This window comes from Eschrichtius robustus, chromosome 1, assembly GCF_028021215.1.
Source record: "Eschrichtius robustus isolate mEscRob2 chromosome 1, mEscRob2.pri, whole genome shotgun sequence".
NCBI lineage: Eukaryota > Metazoa > Chordata > Mammalia > Artiodactyla > Eschrichtiidae > Eschrichtius > Eschrichtius robustus.
This window is the reverse complement of record NC_090824.1, coordinates 91,606,400-91,623,458: the sequence shown is the minus strand read 5'-3', so window position 1 is coordinate 91,623,458 and position 17,059 is coordinate 91,606,400. Positions and strand designations below refer to the sequence as shown.

The 17,059-nt window shown below is 36.5% G+C and overlaps 1 protein-coding gene across 1 annotated transcript in view; it reads left to right on the top strand.

Moving 5' to 3' along the window:
• SPG11 (SPG11 vesicle trafficking associated, spatacsin) overlaps positions 1 to 17,059 on the top strand; it is an 89,493-nt gene that overhangs the window by 19,190 nt on the left and 53,244 nt on the right. The window contains exons 9-17 of the mRNA XM_068550704.1: positions 5,544 to 5,699; positions 6,119 to 6,294; positions 7,961 to 8,137; positions 9,012 to 9,083; positions 9,373 to 9,500; positions 9,821 to 10,002; positions 10,738 to 10,951; positions 14,238 to 14,441; positions 15,770 to 15,876. Of these exons, the coding sequence (XP_068406805.1) occupies positions 5,544 to 5,699; positions 6,119 to 6,294; positions 7,961 to 8,137; positions 9,012 to 9,083; positions 9,373 to 9,500; positions 9,821 to 10,002; positions 10,738 to 10,951; positions 14,238 to 14,441; positions 15,770 to 15,876 (1,416 nt within the window). The remainder of the gene's footprint in view (positions 1 to 5,543; positions 5,700 to 6,118; positions 6,295 to 7,960; positions 8,138 to 9,011; positions 9,084 to 9,372; positions 9,501 to 9,820; positions 10,003 to 10,737; positions 10,952 to 14,237; positions 14,442 to 15,769; positions 15,877 to 17,059) is intronic.

The following is a 17,059-nucleotide window of genomic DNA, read 5'->3' as shown; positions in this document are numbered from 1 at the left end:
ATTCATTGATTAGCTCTAGTAGTTTTCTGGTGGCATTTTTAGGATTCTCTATGTATAGTATCATGTCATCTGCAAACAGTGACAGTTTTACTTCTTCTTTTCCAATTTGTATTCCTTTTATTTTTTTTTCTTCTCTGATTGCCGTGGCTAGCACTTCCAAAACTATGTTGAATAATGGTGTTGAGAGTGGACATCCTTGTCTCATTCCTGATCTTAGAGGAAATGCTTTCAGTTTTTCAGCGTTGACAATGATGTTTGCTGTGGGTTTGTCGTATATGGCCTTTATTATGTTGAGGTAGGTTCCCTCTATGCCCACTTTCTGGAGAGTTTTTATCATAAATGGGTGTTGAATTTTGTCAAAAGCTTTTTCTGCATCTATTGAGATGATCATATGGTTTTTATACTTCAATTTGTTAATATGGTGTATCACATTGATTGATTTGCGTATATTGAAGAATCCTTGCATCCCTGGGATAAATCCCACTTGATCGTGGTGTATGATCCTTTTAATGTGTTGTTGGATTCTGTTTGCTAGTAATTTGTCGAGGATTTTTGCATCTATATTCATCAGTGATATTGGTCTGTAATTTTCTTTTTTTGTAGTATCTTTGTCTGGTTTTGGTATCAGGGTGCTGGTGGCCTCATAGAATGAGTTTGGGAGTGTTCCTTCCTCTGCAATTTTTTGGAAGAGTTTGAGAAGGATGGGTGTTAGCTCTTCTCTAAATGTTTGATAGAATTCACCTGTGAAGCCATCTGGTCCTAGACTTTTGTTTGTTGGAAGATTTTTAATCACAGTTTCAATTTCATTACTTGTGATTGGTCTGTTCATATTTTCTGTTTCTTCCTGGTTCAGTCTTGGAAGGTTATACCTTTCTAAGAATTTGTCCATTTCTTCCAGGTTGTCCATTTTATTGGCATAGAGTTGCTTGTAGTAGTCCCTTAGGATGCTTTGTATTTCTGTGGTGTCTGTTGTAACTTCTCCTTTTTCATTTCTAATTTTATTGATTTGAGTCCTCTCCCTCTTTTTCTTGATGAGTCTGGCTAATGGCTTATCAATTTTGTTTATCTTCTCAAAGAACCAGCTTTTAGTTTTATTGATCTTTGCTATTGTTTTCTTTGTTTCTATTTCATTTATTTCCGCTCTGATCTTTATGATTTCTTTCCTTCTGCTAACTTTGGGTTTTGTTTGTTCTTCTTTCTCTAGTTCCTTTAGGTGTAAGGTTAGATTATTTACTTGAGATTTTTCTTGTTTCTTTAGGTAGGCTTGTATAGCTATAAACTTCCCTCTTAGAACTGCTTTTGCTGCATCCCACAGGTTTTGGATCGTCGTGTTTTCATTGTCATTTGTCTCTAGGTATTTTTTGATTTCCTCTTTGATTTCTTCAGTGATCTCTTGGTTATTTAGTAACGTATTGTTTAGCCTCCATGTGTTTGTTCTTTTCACGTTTTTTTCCCTGTAATTCATTTCTAATCTCATAGCGTTGTGGTCAGAAAAGATGCTTGATATGATTTCAATTTTCTTAAATTTACTGAGGCTTGATTTGTGACCCAAGGTGTGCTCTATCCTGGAGAATGTTCCGTGAGCACCTGAGAAGAAAGTGTAATCTGCTGTTTTTGGTTGGAATGTCCTATAAATATCAATCAAATCTATCTGGTCTATTGTGTCATTTAAAGCTTGTGTTTCCTTATTTATTTTCATTTTGGATGATCTGTCCATTGGTGTAAGTGAGGTGTTAAAGTCCCCCACTATGATTGTGTTACTGTCGATTTCTTCTTTTATAGCTGTTAGCAGTTGCCTTATGTATTGAGGTGCTCCTATGTTGGGTGCATATATATTTATAATTGTTATATCTTCTTCTTGGATTGATCCCTGGATCATTATGTAGTGTCCTTCCTTGTCTCTTGTAACATTCTTTATTTTAAAGTCTATTTTATCTGATATGAGTATAGCTACTCCAGCTTTCTTTTGATTTCCATTTGCATGGAATATCTTTTTCCATCCCTTCACTTTCAGTCTGTATGTGTCCCTAGGTGTGAAGTGGGTCTCTTATAGACAGCATATATATGGGTCTTGTTTTTGTATCCATTCAGCAAGCCTGTGTCTTTTGGTTGGAGCATTTAATCCATTCACGTTTAAGGTAAGTATCGATATGTATGTCCCTATGACCATTTTCTTAATTGTTTTTGGTTTGTTTTTGTAGGTCCTTTTCTTCTCTTGTGTTTCCCACTTAGAGAAGTTCCTTTAGCATTTGTTGTAGAGCTGGTTTGGTGGTGCTGAATTCTCTTAGCTTTTGCTTGTCTGTAAAGCTTTTGATTTCTCCATCAAATCTAAATGAGATCCTTGCCGGGTAGAGTAATCTTGGTTGTAGGTTCTTCCCTTTCATCACTTTAAGTATATCATGCCACTCCCTTCTGGCATGTAGAGTTTCTGCTGAGAAATCAGCTGTTAACCTTATGGAAGTTCCCTTGTATGTTATTTGTCGTTTTTCCCTTGTTGCTTTCAATAATTTTTCTTTGTCTTTAATTTTTGCCAATTTGATTACTATGTGTCTCGGCGTGTTTCTCCTTGGGTTTATCCTGTATGGGACTTGCTGCGCTTCCTGGACTTGGGTGGCTATTTCCTTTCCCATGTTAGGGAAGTTTTCGACTATAATCTCTTCAAATATTTTCTCTGGTCCTTCCTCTCTCTCTTCTCCTTCTGGGACCCCTATAATGCGAATGTTGTTGCGTTTAATGTTGTCCCAGAGGTCTCCTAGGGTGTCTTCATTTCTTTTCATTCTTTTTTCTTTAGTCTGTTCCACAGCAGTGAATTCCACCATTCTGTGTTCCAGGTCACTTATCCGTTCTTCTGCCTTAGTTATTCTGCTATTGATTCCTTCTAGTGTAGTTTTCATTTCAGTTATTGTATTGTTCATCTCTGTTTGTTTGTTCTTTAATTCTTCTAGGTCTTTGTTAAACATTTCTTGCATCTTCTCGATCTTTGCCTCCATTCTTATTCTGAGGTCTTGGATCATCTTCACTATCATTATTCTGAATTCTTTTTCTGGAAGGTTGCCTATCTCCACTTCATTTAGTTGTTTTTCTGGGGTTTTATCTTGTTCCTTCATCTGGTATATAACCCTCTGCCTTCTCATCTTGCCTGTGTTTCTGTGAATGTGGTTTTTGTTCCACAGGCTGCAGGATTGTAGTTTTTCTTGCTTCTGCTGGCTGCCCTCTGGTGTTTGAGGCTATCTAAGAGACTTGATGGGAGGCTCTGGTGGTGGGTAGAGCTGACTGTTGCTGTGGTGGTCAGAGCTCTGTAAAACTTTAATCCACTTGACTGTTGATGGGTGGGGCTGGGTTCCTTCCCTGTTGGTTGTTTTGCCTGAGGCAAGCCAACACTGGAGCCTACGTGGGCTCTTTGGTGGGGCTAATGACAGACTCTGGGAGGGCTCATGCCAAGGAGTACTTCCCAGAACTTCTGCTGCCAGTGTCCTTGTCCCCACGGTGAAACAGAGCCACCCCCCACCTCTGCAGGAGACATTCCAACACTAGCAGGTAGGTCTGGTTCAGTCTCCCCCGGGGTCACTGTTCCTTCCCCTGGGTCCCGATGCGCACACTATTTTGTGTGCGCCCTCCAAGAGTGGGGTCTCTGTTTCCCCCAGTCCTGTTGGAGTCCTGCAATCAATTCCCACTAGGCTTCAAAGTCTAATTCTCTATGAATTCCTCCTCCCGTTGCCAGACCCCCAGGTTGGGAAGCCTGACATGGGGCTCAGAACCGTCACTCCAGTGGGTAGACTTCTGTGGTATAAGTGTTCGCCAGTCTGTGAGTCACCCACGCGGCAGTTATGGGATTTGATTTTACTCTGATTGCGCCCCTCCTACCATCTCATTGTGGCTTCTCCTTTGTCTTTGGATGTGGGGTATCTCTTTTGGTGAGTTCCAGTGTCTTCCTGTTGATGATTGTCCAGCAGCCAGTTGTGATTCTGGTGTTCTCGCAAGAGGGAGTGAGAGCACGTCCTTCTACTCCGCCATCTTGATTAATCTCCTAGCTAATCCCCAGTTGTGGTGAAGGAAAGCACAGCGTTTATTGTAGGGCACCAAGCAAGGAATTCAGGAGTGCGAGTGCTCAAAATACCCCAACTCGGCTTTCATTTTTAATAAATGGGAGCTCTGCTTTTCTTCTTAGACCAGGTAGTCATGCAAATCCTCTCTTAGAGGGACAGGGTAATAAAGTGTGTTTTCCCTTGTACATAAAGTTTTATAATCTGCTTTTTTTTTTTTTTTTACTTGATAATATGTTACAGACATCTTTCTTGATAATGATAGATATACCTAGTATTTATGGTGGCATAGAATTTCATTGTATGGACTGTACCATAATTTACCCAACCAAACTCCTAGTGCACATTTAGGTTGATTCTGATTTTTACTATTATTGGCAATGTGCTATAAATGCTGTGTGTTTGTGTAATTTCCCATATGTACAATTATTGGGATTAATTTCTAGATGTGGAATTCACAGGTCAAAGAGACACACAATTTACATTCTTAAATTTTTTTATAAATTATCCTCCAGAAAAGTTTCACCAATTTGTACTCTTAAGTGGAGAAAATGACAACCTAATTTTTCTATCAATTTAACATTAGTCCTTACTGATAATGTGGATTAGAAATTTTCTTTTTAAAAACATTCTCTTTTGTTTTGTGTGCAGAGTTTGGTCTCCTCCCTCTTGAATTGCTAACTTTTTTATGCTCCATTGTTTTTTTTAAGTCTGTTTGAATTTATAGAGAAAGGCCTGGTTTGTGGTGTTGAGGGGGACTCCATCAACGATTATATGGTCATTACTCACTTCTGCTGTAGGGTGGTCAGTGATTACTCCTTACTCCACTCTCAGCTGCACTGCTTTTCCTTAAAAAGGTGGGGATGGATCTGGAAACAAGAAGCATAGGACTAACTTTACCTGCTTTCTCAGGGTAAAAATCCGTGTTTCCCATCATTCTCACACAGGTACAATTCTAGAGGTGGGGCCAATGCTAAGATAAACAGGAATCATTTTATTTATTTGCAGCTGGCAAATAGAGGATTCAGGGGCCTTGCTTTCACCTGTGTGTTTAAGAGAATGGTTTTGGAATCAGACAGGCTTAAATTCAAATTTTGTCTGTGCCACTTACTTTCAAATTAGCTTGGACAAGTTATTTATCCACTCTAAACCTCAGTTTCCTCATCTGTGGAAAGGGGGCTATAACACCTACCTCTCAGGTTGTTAAATGGAATAAATGAGATAGCATTTATAAAACACCAAGTACAGTATTTAAAATATAGTCGTTGGTCAGCAAAATCGTAGTTACTAGTAGTACCAGTAAATGATGACTAGTACTAAGTAGAGTAACTAAAGTTTGCAAGTAATGAGACTTCATGAAAGTTTTGTGAGCTTTTTGAGAATAAGACATCAGTCTTTGTCTTATGTTTTAAGATATTGCAGCGTGGTATTTCTGGATAGGTTAATTTTACTGGGAGTATCCTAGTGTTCTTCATGTTCCTTTCTTTGGTTTTTCCTCAGATGTGGAAGAGCTGACACCAGCATTGGATTTACTTTGCTCAGCAATTAGAGAAAATGATTCTGAAACCCAGAGCAAACACTTTTCAGAACAATTGCTTAATCTTACACTGTCTTTCCTTAACAAACAAATAAAGGAGCTTTTTATTCACAATGAAGGTAAGAACAGCAGCAAAGAAGGGAATAATTAGCCCATTCTTATGTCAGGACAGAGATATAAGTGGTCCTATTGCGTGAGAGAGCATAAGCCGGGGAGTGCCATTTGCTTAGGTTGGGTAAAGTCAGTGTGTAACTGAGTGAGTGAATTGGGTTTTAATACTGGGAAATTTGGCAGAAAGAACTAATCATTGTGAAGAGGGTGAAAAGGGTTATATTAAAACATGGAAGTACTTGTAAATAGGAGAAAGCTCAGAGATTTTTTGTTTGACATGAAAACGCTGAGTTTGAATTTTGCCATTTTGTAAACTTCTTTATAATTATAATAGCTCATGGTTTATTCTGTCTGCACGCACGCGCACACACACACACACACACACACATTTATGTACATGAAATTGGCACATTGGTGTTTTCCATAGGGCTAGATGAACATCTACAGAAAGGAGTGAACATTTTGACCAGCTACATTAATGAACTTCGAACCTTCATGATAAAGTTTCCTTGGAAGCTAACAGATGCTATAGATGAATATGATGTAAACGAAAATGTCCCCAAAGTAAAGGAGAGCAATATATGGGAGAAGCTCAGCATTGAGGTAAATATGAGTAATTATCACTTCTTTTATTTGCCAGATTTAGAGGATCTGAGAAAACGATAGAAGAAACAGAATTTAAAATCTGTACACTTGTGATTCAGAATCTTTGGCAAGGGTTTTAGGTTTTATAGATTTTTGGATCTCTAGGCACAACTTCAAATTTATGTCTACAAGTTTCATTTATTTAATTCAGAACACAGATAGGCTCTCTCTTTATGCCAGATCTGCCCATTTGGATCCAGGGACAAACACCCAACCCCAAACTCATTGTGAACTGTCACTCCTCCAATGTCTAGGGCCTGGCACTTTGGACTTATGCATTCTGCCTGACCCTTGAATAAATCAAATTGCTGCTGTTGATTCTATCTTAGGAGAATTTTATTTTATGACATTATTGCTTAGAAGTATATTCGAGTCCTATCTCAGATTCTAGTTAAGATATTTGGTAAATTAAGTTTCCTGTATTTATCAACTTGCCTTTCTTTTTATAGTGTAAGTTAATACAGCCAAACTCTGATGCTTTTTTCTGACTAGGGACTGGAAGAATTCCTCTAACCTCTTGGAGAGTGTTGGCATTGGAAAGACAAAGGCCAGAATAGCTTAACCCAGAGGATCAGAATTGATAGGGTTTGAAAGTTGATACGGTTGAGATGCTGCCAGGTTCACAAGACTGCTCTTCTTGGGGTGGAAGGGTAGGGAAGGACCTGCTGTGACTGCATTTTCTGTCTCTTAATCATTCTCTAGCCAAAAATACTTGATTTTCCTTCCACTCTTTTGGGCGTCTCTCTTCCCGTCTCCTTCACAGGTTTCATTTCCTGTTTTCCCCTCTTTTAATGTGCTCCATGGCTTCATCCGTGGTCTTCTGCTCATTTTACTCATAATCATTGATTTCTAATTTTGGGGGAGGTCACAGTCCACTTTGATGAAAGCTGTGGACGCTGTCTCCAAAAACATGCATATGAATGCATGTTCTTTTTAAAACATATATATCTTCCTAAAATATATATATGATTATATCACCCTTGCTTTTAAGATCCTTCAGTGGCTCTGCATAAGTTTCAGGATAAAATCCATCTCACACACACAATGCCCTTTATGATGGAGCCTTTGCTTTTCTTTCAAGTCTCGCCTGCTACTCTCTTCAGCTTTTTCTCCAGTTATATTAAGTAATTTGGAGTTCTGTGAATGCTTGATACTGTTTCTTGCCTTTATGCCTCTGCATATAATATTCTCTCTTTTTTGGAACACATGTTCTTTTTTCAATAAACGTATGTAACACATACTTGTCTTTAAAACTTTTACTTCATCAGTCATCTCTACTAGGAAACCTTTTCTTTTTTTTTCATCTGTCTTATTTAGATGTTCCTTTTCTGGACCCTCCTCTCTGGAACCCTGGGATACCTATATCATCACCCTTATCATACAGTACTATAATCAGTGCTTTATTTGCATTTCTTCTACTAGTCTAAAACCTCCTAGAGAGCAGAGTCCATCTTTTGGTCAATTCATGTCCCCTGTGCGAAGCCCCAAATCTAGTAGAAGGTTTTCAGTAAAAGTCCCTTATTGAGGTACTCAGTAAATGTATAAGTCCCATGTTGATAATCATAATAAGGTAATAAAAAGGAACTCAAAAAGCAAATATTTTTCTTCCTTCCATCTTTCCTAGGAAGTTATTGCCAATGCCATTTTAAACAACAAAATACCAGAGGCACAAACTTTTTTCAGGATTAACAGTCATTCTGCTGAAAGACTCGAGGAGTTGATTAGAATAGGCCTAGATTTGGTCTTTGACAATTTGAAAAAGAATAATATAAAGGAAGCCTCTGAGCTTTTGAAGAATATGGTAAGTGGCATAATCTGTTTGATCATAAAGTCTCTAATGTAAGAGAAGTTCTCTTATGTATTTAATATAATTTCTGGTTGATATAAAAATTGACTTGTATTCATAGATGTGTCACAAACTAAGAAATCTGTGTAACTTTTACTAGGAAATTATGACAGTAATACTGGGAAACATTCTTTGGTACTAAGAACTTTCTTGAAGAGATTTTTTGATTGGCATTTCCATCATTTGTTCTCTGTTAGATATGGTACTTTGGTTAGAAGGAGACAGTGTTTCTCATAAAAGGTTTCACACATGTCAGAGCATGCACAGGACCTCATTATTTGTTGGGGGACATTCTTTATTGTTTATGTGACCTCTTATATCTCCATTTGAACTTTCCAGTGGCTTTTACCTTTGCTTTGTGTTCCATGGTTTTACTTCATTTGAGAAGGGAATGTCCTAGAGGTGGGGTTCTTGGACTAAGCTGAGATCTGGGCCTCATCTGCGTGGGTGAGGTCTTGCCCACGGTAACTTTCTGGAAGTTCAGAGGAGTGAAACTATGTAAAGGTTTTTATTTACACAGGCTTTTGTCTTCAAGTGAATCATCATAGCAGATAGCTGTAGTTTTGGTACTATGGTCACCTGGCATTACCCTAAATTGTTCTATGTGCTGCCTTTCTTCTGGCAAACAAAGTGCCTTAAGGAGTTTAGGGATAGGCAGTAAATATGCATGATAAATGTAGAAAATGAATGTTTACAAGAGCTGAAAAGTTGTGGAATTCTAACAAGGCATATGTCTATAATAGAGTACTTCTGTATTTAACATATATTTATGTTCAAAATAGCTCCATTACAAAATGTAAGTTTTCTTGATTTTCTGTGTTTACTTCAGGGCTTTAACGTAAAAGACCAGTTGCTCAAGATATGTTTCTATACAACTGATAAAAACATACGGGACTTTTTGGTAGGTAAAGGTGAGACTAAGTAGTTTACATTTTCTAGTAAATGTTGGTGAAACTTCAAAACGAATTATTTTAATATTCAACTAATGCCCAGTAAGTAAAAGTATGACAATTCTTTTGTCTTTTTAAATGATCATTTTGCATTTGTGGTAAAGGAAAATTTGTGCAAATACATACATTGCCTCAAAAATTCAAAACACAATTCTTAAATGATATTTAATATCATGACATTTGTTTTGCAAATGTTCTTGATTTTTGTGAGGTCACTGCTTTAATTACTTTTTATTCAAGGTTGAAATTTTAAAAGAAAAAAATTATTTTTCTGAAGAAGAAAAAAGAACTATAGACTTCGTGCATCAAGTTGAGAAGTTTTATTCAGGACATTTCCAAGAAAATATGCAGATCCAGTCTTTTCCCAGGTAGTCTCATTAGCCCCCTTTTTATAACATGGGAAGAATATTGTAGACAAAGCTTAGCTTATAATTGTTAGCATGGACTTCTTATGTGGAACTGAGCTTACATTCCTTATGAAGATAAAACTTGTATCATCTAGAAGGGACTTAGGAATTCCCTGTCATTTCAATATGTGCATAATCAGATATATATTTTTAAAATAATAAATACAAAATTAAGAGTATTGAATTTTGTGTTCCCCAAAAGAGTAGAACTTTCTTGAGCAGAGAAAAAGGAATGATGCTTTTTCCTCCAAAATTAAAAAAATTTCTTATCACTCTTTTAGGTATTCGATAAAGGAACAAGATTTTTTCAAGCACAAGTCTGTTTTGGACTCATTCCTGAAATATGATCATAAAGATACAGATAAACTTAACAAGCAAGATCACAGAATTGTGTTAACTTGGGCTCAGTGGTGGAATCAACTAACACAAGAATCCATCCTTCTCCCCAGGATAAGTCCAGAAGGCAAGTGTGAAAGAGCCTAAAACCTGAACATAGTGAATGAGGATTAAATTAGGCATTGGTATTTGAATATTTTGGTGTGTCCTCATTTTAGAATTCCTTTTGGGGAAAAAATATATTCAGTTACTTTAAAATGTAAGTCATTACATTGAGCCCTTTTTCTTATCTTGAGGTTTTTGTAAGGGATTTATAATGTGATAGTGAAAGAGAAAAGTCACGTGGTTCAGTGAATTGAGATTTCAAGGCTAAGAGTTCTCTTCCCAGCCTCAGAGTGACATTCTTTGTTTTTCCAAATAGTCTTTGGTTTCTTCTTATTTAAACTGAGGATCTGTATCATACCAGGGCTCTGGGGAATATGTAACACTGGCAAACAGTGGTAATTCGTAGGGTGTCAAATTCGTGTTTATTATTACAGCCAGAGTTTTTATTTATATTAAGGAAAAGAAAAGGGAAAAAGAGGGCTGAAAAGGTAAATGAAACACACAGATAATTCCCAAGTTTCATTTAACCACTGTAGTAATGAGAAGAAACATTTAGCTCTTCCTCCAGCTGATATATCGATTATAAAATGAACACCACCACAAAAGAGGAAAATAGTAAAAGAAGCAGAGGGCCTGAATAATTCATCTGTTATATAAATATTTTTCCAGATCATCATATTTACTCAGTTAGTGTTGAGTTTTGTGTCAGTAATCATCATTCATTGCTATTCTAAAATGTATTTTGTTCTTAATGTAGAATACAAATCGTATTCTCCCGAAGCCCTCTGGAGATACCTCACAGCTCGCCATGATTGGTTCAGCATTATCTTGTGGATTGGAGAATTTCAGACCCGAAATAGTTATGCCTCACTTCAGCAGAACAAATGGCCCCCTCTGACTGTTGACGTTGTTGATCAGAATACTCGCTGCAACAACTACATGAGGAATGAAATTTTAGATACGCTGGCCAGGTACTGTAAACTGTGGGGATGTGTAAAAGGAAGAACAATAAAATACAGTGGTGCAACTTTTCCTTTGAAATGCCATAAATCCAATGCAACATTGTTTCATAATATTGATATTTTAAAATTGAAAGGGCATTATTGTATATTGAGGTTTTAAAATCACATGCATTTAACATTAGGTAGTGAATAGGCCCTCAAATTCTAGATGAAGGTTCTTCCCAAAACACTGTATATGCTTTGGTGTAGAAATGGTAAGCTATCCATGGGGCTACAAGGACCAAGTGACAAGAGCTGAGATGAGGATACCTTAGTATCCTATAATGTTTCCCACTATTCTCAGTACTATCACTGCACCCGTACGCCATGTATGGCCTTTGACTAAAGAGGGCTGCTCAATTAAGAAAACAGTGAGGGGAAGTATCTCTTGAAGTGATAACTGAAGACTTTAAACTTTTAATTCATTTCTAAAAATAATTGTTAGCTTGAACCATGTGAACTTGCCGTTTGTAGAGGTCAAAATGGTTGAATATCAGCAATTTCATAGAGCTCAACCTATCTCCCTAAGCTGTCAAAATAACATGAGACTTAACATATTTGTTAATTTTTAAGTTTCTTAAAATTATTTCCCATGTATTCTTTTATATTTATACTTACTGGGGAAGTATAGCTGTACTGTCCTACCCAACTTAAAGATGTGGAGAGGGAGATCTAAAGAAGTTAAGAGCTTTGCCTAACCCAGTTACTTACAGGCTTCAATCATTTTACCCCTGACTTTCTAGTCACTGTTCTTTTCATTGCACTTAAATCCTTTTCTTCTTGTTTGCTAAAAGTAGACTTTTGTATAACTTGTATGCTTATCAAATATTTTGCTTAATACTTGATTGTTTAGAAAGATAATATATGTGTTTTAACATGAATTATGACAATAACGAATTAGTGAGATCTACTATATTAACAGATTAAAGGGAAAAAATCATACCACCCTGATAGATACAGAAAAGCATTTGACAAAATTCAACATCTATTTATAATAAAACCTATTAGCAAACTAAGAATAGCTGCAAACTTCCTTAACTTTAAAGACGTGTTAAAAAAGAAATCTTCTAGCTAATATTATACTTAATGGTGAAACATCACAAGCATTCTCTGATTTGGAACAAGACAAGCCTGCTATCAATTCTTCCCAAGTTGATCTTTAGATATAGTGCAATCTCAATAAAAATCCCAGCAATGGATTTGACAAGCTGATTATAAATATTTATATGTAAATTCAGAGGGTCAAGAACAACCCTGAAAAAGAAGAACCTGCCCTACCAGATATTAAAACTTACTCTAAAGCTATAGCAATTAAGACAGAATAGTGAGCATAGAAACAGACTTTTTTTTTTTTTTTTTTTTTTTTGGCTGCATTGGGTCTTCATAGCTGCGCACCGGCTTTCTCTAGTTGTGGTGAGCAGGGGCTACTCTTCGTTGCGGTGTGCGGGCTTCTCATTGCAGTGGCTTCTCTTGTTGCGGAGCACAGGGTCTAGGCGTGCGAGCTTCAGTAGTTGTGGCATGTGGGCTCAGTAGTTGTGGTGCACGGGCTTAGTTGCTCCGTGGCATGTGGGATCTTCCCAGACCAGGGATCGAACCCATGTCCCCTGCATTGGCAGGCGGATTCTTAACCACTGTGCCACCGGGGAAGCCCTGAAACAGACTTACATATGTATGCTCACCTTACATATGACAGAGGTGCCACTGCAGAACAGTCTTTTTTGAGGAAACAATAGTCTTTTCAACAAATGGGGTTGGGATAACTAGATAGCTATATGGGGGAAATGAAATTGGACTCTCTGCCTTATATCATGCATAAAATCAATTCCAGGTAGATTTTAAAACCTAAATGTAAAATGTAAAAATTATAATGCTTTTAGAAGGTAGGGAAGAATATCTTCATGACCTTGGGAGTAGGGTGTGCTTTCTAAAAGGCCTGATGGGGCAAAGGAAGACAACAGTTACTGAGACCAAGGGAGCTGCCTGGCAGGAGTTGTGTCTCTTAGTGGAGAATGTCAGCCAACCTGCTCTCACCTCACACAGAGAGTGCCAAGGTATCCCCATCCTCCCTTTTCTCTAATTCTTATCTCCCGATGGGAGTCTCCCATAGGAGACGAAACCAAAACAGAAACCTGAGGGCACAGGAGTCTTCTAGAGCAACCCATACAGGTGAGCCTCCAGGGACACAGAGCAGGAGAGTAGAGCTTGGATCTGGAGGGGAAAGATACCAGCACACATAGACATTTCACAAAAGAGGAAGCACAAATGGCCAATAAACATATGAGGAGATGTTCTTCCTCATTTGTAATCATGGAAATGGAAATTTATTTTACCAAAAATCTAGGAACAATGACCATCAAAGTTAGAGCAGATAAGTAAAATGTAGTATAATCGTACAGCGGAACACTATATAACAATGAAAACTAAAAAACTATAGCCATAGGTATCAACGTGGATAAATCACACAATGGTGAGTAGAAGAAACAAGACAACAATATATCTAGGACGTTCCCTTCTTATATAAAGTTTGAAATAGGCAAAACCAAACCTTATATTATTTGGGGTTACACACATGGGTGGTAAAACTATATGGGTGAATAAAAGTAAGGGAATAGTTATCATGAAAGTCAGGATAGTGGTTACCTCTGAGGGCAAAGCACATGTAAAGGGGGAGGAATACACACAGGACTTCTAGGTACAATGTTCTGTAATCTGGGTGGTGGCTATGCAGTGTTTCTCTAAACTCCACGTAATATGTTCTCTGTACTCCTTTAATGGTATGTGTGATGTATTTATCAGTAAACTTATAAAAAATATTTAAATGCAAATTTCTGTTCTTTAATTGTTGGTCTATTTAAATTATTCTGCTTTAATTTCTTAATGATTTTGTTTGGATATTTTGGTGAATTCCTCAGTGTGTAAAGCATCTAGCTTCAAGAGTTAACCACTGTTGCCACACTGGGTTGTACAGTTTCAGTAAAAACAAAGTAATGGAGGTAGCTTAGTTTAGGTTTTTGAAATATTTAATATAACTCGAGACTGTCATTACTACCTTAAAATAACTGCAGTGGTGCAGAAACCTTTATTGGAAACTAGCAAAATATGTGTGTCAGAACATATTTATGGGGTAAGAATTGTTAAGTATTAATTTGTAAATACTTTTAACTAGTTGAGACTACTTAACAATGGAAATGATTTGGTCTGCTCTGAATATAGCAACTTTTTAACTTGCCGTCTTTTATTTAAACCTGCCCAATAGGAATGGAATTTTTATTACATCTGAACTAGAAGACTTTGAACTCTTTCTCAAAAGACTGAACCGTATTGGGGGCGTGATGCAAGATACGCTCCCTGTTCAAAACTATAGGTCCAAAGATGGTTGGGATTTCCATTCTCACTTCATTCTCTATTGTTTGGAACACAGTCTGCAGTATCTTCTTTATGTCTTTCTTGACTATTACAAGTGAGTACTAAGAATTAACTTGTCCTTGAGCAGGCCTTCACGTTCCCTCTTTCCATACTACTTCTGAATGTGACTTTTAGGAAAATATTAAGCATTGTCGTGAGGAATACTGATCTATTTGAAGTAGTGCCTCCCACTCTAACATTTGGTACATCTTTTAGTTCAATACTGCATTCAACTAAATGCTTATTATATGTTTTTTGGTGATGTTAATTCTGTAACATCTCTGTTAACCTTTTAAATAACTAGAAATTAGAAAGAAATGCTTTACAAGTTTAAAAGAGGGAGGATTCTAAAGGTTAACTTGGACTTCTTTGATATTTTCATTACCAAGCAAATGTTAAAAACTTTAAATTCATTGCCACTGCAAGGTATCTTAGAAATGCTCTAAAGTTTATAGTTAGATAGACATCAATATATATTGATGTCTAAGGTCAACCTGCACAATCGTATCTGTGGCCAGTGTTAATTGCTATTGGGTCAGTAATAATAAAAATAGTAGTAGTCTCTTAACATATGAGTGCTTACAGTGTTCTTGACACTAGCCTTAGTACTTTACATGCATTATCTCTTTTAATCTTCAGAAAACCCTGTGAGGTGGTTACTTACACCTCCATTTCACAGATGAGGAAACTGAAGCTTTGAAAGAGACTAAGTGCCCTATTTAAGGCGTGCAGCTAGTAATTGGTAAAGCTAGATTTAATTATACTTATGTTTGATTCCAGAACCCACATTCATGTGCTAATGAGAACATTTTTATTTTATTTTGTGTAGTGAAGACTAGGAAGTCAAGCAAAGGGTGTATTTCTTGTTCATATCATTAAGACTTACTTGAACACAGAAATGTTTTCCTCAAAGCTACTGGCAAGTGGAAGTTTAAAAGCTGTATTTTTAGAGGACCTGTTATGAGCCTTAACTGCTTAGTCCCAGCTTCTCTTGTAGTTATGTAAAGGTTTTCAAAAACCTCTTAAGTTTGAAAAAGCTAAAGAGCTTTTGTTGTTAAAAAAAAAAAAACAAAAAACAATACAACGTATCTTCAAGTGCAAAGATATCTGGTAATCTTATACAGAGTTAGTAAAATTTCATCATGGTAGGAAATACATTTTAAGTGATATTATCCCTGTCTCTAAAGTTCTCTATTTCCAGATCATAAGGCATATGTAAAACACAACACAAGACTGGGATTATATTGTGTTATATTTACTTTTTAATTACAAAGTTCTTTTTTTTTTAATGCTAGTTATCACCTGAGCAAACATGGTTGTAATTGTCTGTCTTATCCTCTGTGTTAATCAGATAGTTTTTTTGTTTGTTTGTTTTATATACAGACTTAGTCCTCCAAATTGTCCCTTTTTGGAAAAAAAAGAATTACATGAAGCTCACCCTTGGTTTGAATTTTTAGTTCAGTGTCGACAAGTTTCCAGTAATTTAACAGGTATGGGTGTATTGTATTAAATAACAAAACTTGCTTTGGATAAATAACTGGTCTGTTGAATGGAATTTAAATTGCGAACTCTTTGAATAAACTGTCTAGCTGTAGACAAATATTTGACCATAATCTAGACTCAAGCTTTATTTAAAAAGCAAAAGACCAAAAATGTTAGCCTCTTGACAGTGAAGAAAACCAGACTTGGAGCAGATAGCATGTGTGGTTATGCTGGTCATCTCTTATCCTACCAGTTCATCACAGGTTCCTGCTCTTTGGTAGACTGACAGCCTGTTTCCATGAGGAGGTGGTCTGTCTTCCTAATGGCTGCCCTGAATCTTTTAGTAAGGAACTCCAATTGGAGTGAAAAGAAATCCATAGTATATGTGGGATTGTTGTGTCTTCTCTAGTGGAGCCAGTGATGGAGAGCCTTGCTCTGGTTATAATCAGGTAGAAAAACCCTGTGACCCCTGAGGGCTTAGTGGGTGTTATTCTAGAGGGTCAGGAAAGGGGACAGGCCAAGCTGCAACATAGGCAAGGAATGTCAACAGCCAATCTTTCACTTTTATGTAATGCCCGGTTTCTTTCCTAATGAATAATTTTTTTCATAATGTGGGTTGAGGTTTTTTTGGTTTTGTTTTATTTTTCTGGTGATCATAAAGTAACATGTTTCATTGTTAAAAAATAATAATAATAAAAAAGGAAGCCACAGACAACTATCAAGATAACACCTCAATAGGTAGATAGCCTAAGTGAACAGGAAGATAACTATCCATAGGGAACTCTTGATATATTTTAATATATTTTGTTCTGGTTATTTTCTCTATACTTTTTTTAAACCTAGTCAGTATTGTATTTCATTCATCTAACAAATATTTATTTATCCCCTACCTTGTGACAGTCTGTAAGTGCTAGGGATATAACCAGAAACATCTATGTATTTGTATATTGCGTTTTTTCATATAGTAATTATAACATAAGAATTTTCCTGTGTTCTTAGAGACAATGACCATTTTATGTCTACATAATATTTCATTGTATAGAAATAGTCTTATTTAATTTACTATCCTCTCATTTTTTGACATTAAGGCTGTTTTCAATTTTTCCTATTATAAATAATAATCTTGAGTATATTTGAACTTAAAATTTTTGTGCTTGTTTCAGATTATTTCCTTAGTACAGATGGGTTCCT